Source organism: Cryptomeria japonica, chromosome 5 (assembly GCF_030272615.1).
Source record: "Cryptomeria japonica chromosome 5, Sugi_1.0, whole genome shotgun sequence".
NCBI classification, from domain to species: domain Eukaryota; kingdom Viridiplantae; phylum Streptophyta; class Pinopsida; order Cupressales; family Cupressaceae; genus Cryptomeria; species Cryptomeria japonica.
In genome coordinates, this window is record NC_081409.1 from 399,943,308 (window position 1) to 399,948,257 (window position 4,950).

General features: G+C 43.7%; 1 protein-coding gene across 1 annotated transcript; it reads right to left on the reverse strand.

The window, feature by feature from the left end:
• Positions 1-1,295: 1,295 nt before the first annotated feature.
• On the reverse strand, positions 1,296-4,565 carry LOC131876348 (uncharacterized). The gene is made up of 2 exons (XM_059221478.1): positions 4,359-4,565; positions 1,296-4,073 (listed from the first exon to the last, which is right to left on the reverse strand). Exon 2 carries the CDS (start codon positions 4,050-4,052, stop codon positions 1,734-1,736), a length of 2,319 nt encoding a protein of 772 aa, XP_059077461.1. The 5' UTR covers positions 4,053-4,073; positions 4,359-4,565; the 3' UTR covers positions 1,296-1,733.
• Between the last annotated feature and the right edge of the window lie 385 nt (positions 4,566-4,950).

A 4,950-nucleotide genomic window follows, 5' to 3' on the forward strand; every position in this document is an offset into this window, starting at 1 on the left:
CACAACATGAACCCGTTAAGGTTACGAAATTGAAATACAATAATGCTGAAATTGTAACCCTTCCACTTTCTGATCACCAAGTGCCCAATATGGGAAGGTGAGAGCATACGGTGTTGAGGGGATTATTATCTTCAAATAACTGGAAATATTACAATGCTTGGGCAGCAAGCCAACCCCTTCCGCTTAAACAGCGAGTGACAAAAATACTGAAAATCACTTGGCGGTAAACCAACCAAGGACAAGCCAAGAAAATTAAATAACAATCACTCAACCACTTATCCAGCGTGAGGACTGGGAATAAAATTAACAATTAACTCTACCACTTATGCAGCGGGAGGACAGTATTACAAATTTCAGATATAGGCGGCAAGCCAGCCTCTTCCACTTATTCAATGGGTCTGTTTTATTTTTCCTTTACAATCTAGAAATAGCTGTTAGGTATACTAAACAACTTTACAAATAAGAGCATGAGATTTTTAAGATAAAGAAGAACAATGTCCAACTCTACAATCTGAAAATGCACTCCCAAAGCCCACGGACAATCCTCACCAAGAACACACAGCACATTATTGATTTTCAGATTTTAATATGCAACCCACTTGCTGGAAAACACAGAACAGCAACCCTAAAACTCACCAAAATGCTCATAACTCCTTGCACACTCAACGAAAAGACCCCAAAACAGATGCAAATGAAGGCTAGAAGTTAGCCGATAAAACCATACTGAGAAAACACACCAAACAGACTCCAAACAATAATGCACGCAAACCAAGGCACTTACAGCAGGGTACGGCCAGCCAGGAAGTTCGATTTGTATTTAAAAAATTCAATACTTAGAGTTAGGCACTACAAACTTACAAATATATTCACCCATTGCATAAAGGAAGAATGAGCCAATACCCAAAATGAACAGATGCATAGGTAGAGAGATACGAATGAAGATATGCTATAGCCATACTCAAACCAGCAAACTGAAAATCCACACAAAGCACTCCAGAATAAGAAAACTAATACATAAATCTGCAGCATTATCTTCAATCCACTCCTCTGAATGAAGAGCAGCCTCTGGCTTGACTAGTTGTTGTATTGCAAGCAAGAAATCAAGCTATGGCTAAGAGGTAAGCATTCCCCGAAGCTTTCACTCTGCATTTTGGCAAGATTTCGTTATAAAAATCAGTGTTCCACGGGCGTTCGGGACGGGGGGACGGGGGGACGAGGGGGACGCGTCTCGGGGACGGGGGGACCAAGGGCCTAAATTTGGGGACGGCGGGGGGGACAGCGGGGGGGACGGCGGCGGGGGGGTGGCGGGGTGGTGGTGCTCATATATATACATATAGTACTTGAAAAACTAGTTTTGAAAAGATGTATAACAGTATAACAGTATAAGAATTAGATTTCAAATGAAACTATAGGAAATACCAAGATTACTTAGATTAGTGATACGTAACTAATTGCTAATTGCTAAAACTAAAAGTAAATAAAATTTGACAAATGAAATTGTCAAATTGGAGATTTCTCATTTCTATCATATGAATATCGAAAAAGGAAAACGAAAAATATGAATATCTGATGCCATTGCAAAGTCTATAATAATAAAGATGATTACATGATTCATCATTACAATGAGTAGCCAAATACAAATACGTGTAGCAATAGCATTACAAAAGAGACGAGTCAAATACAAAATGACAAAACTGAAAAGTGAAAACTCAAACTGTAGCTAATGGAGGCCTCTAATCATCTGCAAACTCCTCCTCACTGGAACTGCTGGACTCCTGAGGATCAAGGTCCCTCAAGCTCACACCAACTAGCCCTGCATCTGAAGTGGTAGGATCATCCTCATCAATCTGTGAAGGCTCCTCTGGCTCTACATCCCATCGTGCCGCTGGACTCTCCTTGTACATAAGTGTCTTGCGGTCAATGAGACGCAAAGCACTATGTACAGCCACAAGCTTCTCTGCTCTCTTAGAGGTAAGTCTGTTCCTCTTAAGAGAGTGGATGAAGCTATATGTAGACCAGTTCCTCTCAGCAGCTGAAGAACTGGAAACCTGGGATAGCAGACGGATGGCTAGAGTGGTGGTCAAAGATTTCGGGCCATGACATTTCCACCACAAAAGTGGGTCCTCCTGTGCCATAATGTCTATATCCATCTTTGCTGCATCTGAATAACCTCTAAGAGTGGCAAATCTTCCCCACTCAGTGCGTATTGTGCCGGCATCTCTGGAATCAAACATCTTCTCTATGCACCTAAAGAAACCTGCCTTCACCTCATCATCCTCAATCGGTGTCGTTCTACCCGGTCTAGCCTTGTACCACTTAGGATTCAAGGCAAAGGCAGCCATATGCAAAGGAGTGTTCAACTTGTCCCATCTACTCTGAATGATAGGCCGGATTTGCTCATTGTAGAATGCTAGAGAGGGGTCCTTCACTCGCACAGCAGCCCTCATCTGGCCAAGCATAGAGTCAATGCACTCATACACCTCTCCAAGGTTAGGTGCATCCCCATCCCCATATCTGATCACCTGGAATACTGGAGAAATGATAGAGACAATGTATTTCGTATCAGTCCAAAACACATCACTCTTCACTATCTCCTTCACCCTTCTCCCCTGCTCTGTCTTGGCCTCAGCCCACCTATTCCACTCATTAGTCATAACCATGAGTTGCAATGCCTCTTGCAACTCAATCATTCTCTCCAAGAGAATGAAATAGGATGCATATCTAGTCTCAACTGGTTTCAAGAACTCCTTCTTCGCGAAGGTCCTGAATAGTGCATGTGAAATGTGGTGGTTGCAGATAAACATCTGCACATCTCTCGCATCGGTGACCACTCCTCTAATCCAGTCAATCTTCCCCATGTCCTTGAGTGCATTGTTCATGGCATGCACACAACATGGGGTCCACCAAATGTGTCTATAGGCTGCCTCAACGAGTCTCCCTGCTGCTCTACACACATATGCTGCATCTGTCACTACTTGGACCACATTTTGTGGCCCAACCTCCTCAATAGCCTCCCTGAGGACCTGAAACTGGAAATCAGCATCTTTACGATGCCCTGTACAATCAACTGCTCTAAGGAAGTATGGGCCCTCTGCACATGTGACCATGATGTTGATGAGTGGACGATGGCTAATGTTCGTCCACCCATCCATAACTATGCTGCACCCCAATGCCACCCAACATGCCTTCATCTTCTCCATCAAAATATTGATCTTGGAATAGCTTTTATCCAAGATCGAGGTCCTCATTTTCGTCTCCCCTGGTGGCACATAAGATGGTCCTCCCTTGGCCACCATATCTATCATCTTCCTATAATAAGGAGACCGTGAAACATGAAATGGAATGCCATTGGCAAAGAAGAAATTGCCAATGGATTCATCTATCTCATCTCTCAGCTGCACATTAAACATATCAGCAATGGGGTTGCTCTGTGGTGTATGCAACTTACGTTTCCCAGTCCTGGCAACAGTAGAAGTGGAAGTAGATGGAGATCCAAACATCATTCCTCCCGCCTGCGAAGCATGATAAGTATGTGGCACTGGCACATTCCGGCTGTCGTGAAGTGATGCCCTAGCAGACAAAGTAGTAGGCATTGAAATATTTGTGTCATCTGGAACCCCCCAAAGCCTGTTAAACTCAATTCTGTACTGTATATTTTTGGGTTCCTCCAAAAACTTACAATGTTTCACGCCTTTTCCTCTCCAAAATAGAAAGTGTGCATTCACCCTGCTAATGCTACCGAACCATTCTCTGTCACAAATATTGCACTTCCACTTCCTTGTTCCCCCACTTGAATGTGATGCAGTGCCTTGTACTGATATTTGTGAAGCAAACTGTTTTAGAGGAGACTTAGGATCAAAATGACCCCTAGCATATGGTGCCAACAACTCTGAAGGGCAACCTGTACTAGCTGCTGCACTTGCCATAGAACTAGATTGGGCTCCAGGATCAGCCCCATGGTCACCCCCCTCATTTTCAGGTTCATATTCTGAATCATTCTCACTATGAGAATGGATTTCCATGTTATCTTGACTCGTGCCTTGGGAGCTCATTGTGAAATTTTCAAATTGACACTGCATTTCACAAAATAAAAATAAAAATAAAAATAAAATCAGCCTTGTTTAACAATATATTTTTAAATTTTTAAATTTTTTTTCCTATTCATCTCAAAATGAGATTTGATGTTGAATCTTGAGGGCAAAATGATGAATCATTTTGCCCTCAAGATTCAACATCAAACCTCATTTTGAGTCTTAAGATGAATAGGGAAAAAAAATTAAAAAAACCAAAAATGACATAGAACAATGAAAATCAGAAAGTAAAACAAAAAAAAACAACAAGAAGTTGAAAAACCTTACCTTGTGCTTGAAAAATCTCTCCAAAATGTAGAAGAATCTTCTTCTTCCTCTTCTTCTTGCTTCTTCTAGCTCCTATCACACTTGTAGTCACTTTTCTCACCTCTTCAATCAATCTTCTTCAAGCTGTTCCTCCTCTTCAAGCTGCTGGAAAAAAAATCAGTTTTGCATAATGAGAGTGAAATCCAAACTAAACATGTTTTTGTGTTGTTTTGGGGGGTGGGGTGGGGCCCACGTCCAATTAGGGTTACCCCTTAACCCCCCCCAAAAAGCACATGTCATAAAAATTTTTAAAAAAAATGAAAACTGCGCTTTTTATCCCGTGCGAACGCGGGAGACGCCTGGGCGTCCCCCCATCCCTCGAGAGACGTCTGGGCGTCTCTCGAGGGACGGGGGGACGCCCAGGCGTCTCCCACGGAGACGCCCAGACGTCCCCCAGGAGACGCCCAGACGTCTCCGCGTCGGGGACGTCTCCCCATCCCGGCGGAGTTTGGGTGGCGGTGGCGGGACGGCGGGGGACGTCGCGTCCCCGTCCCCGCGTCCCCGAGACGTCTCTGACGGGGGGACGCGCCCAAAAATGGGGGGGACGCGTCCC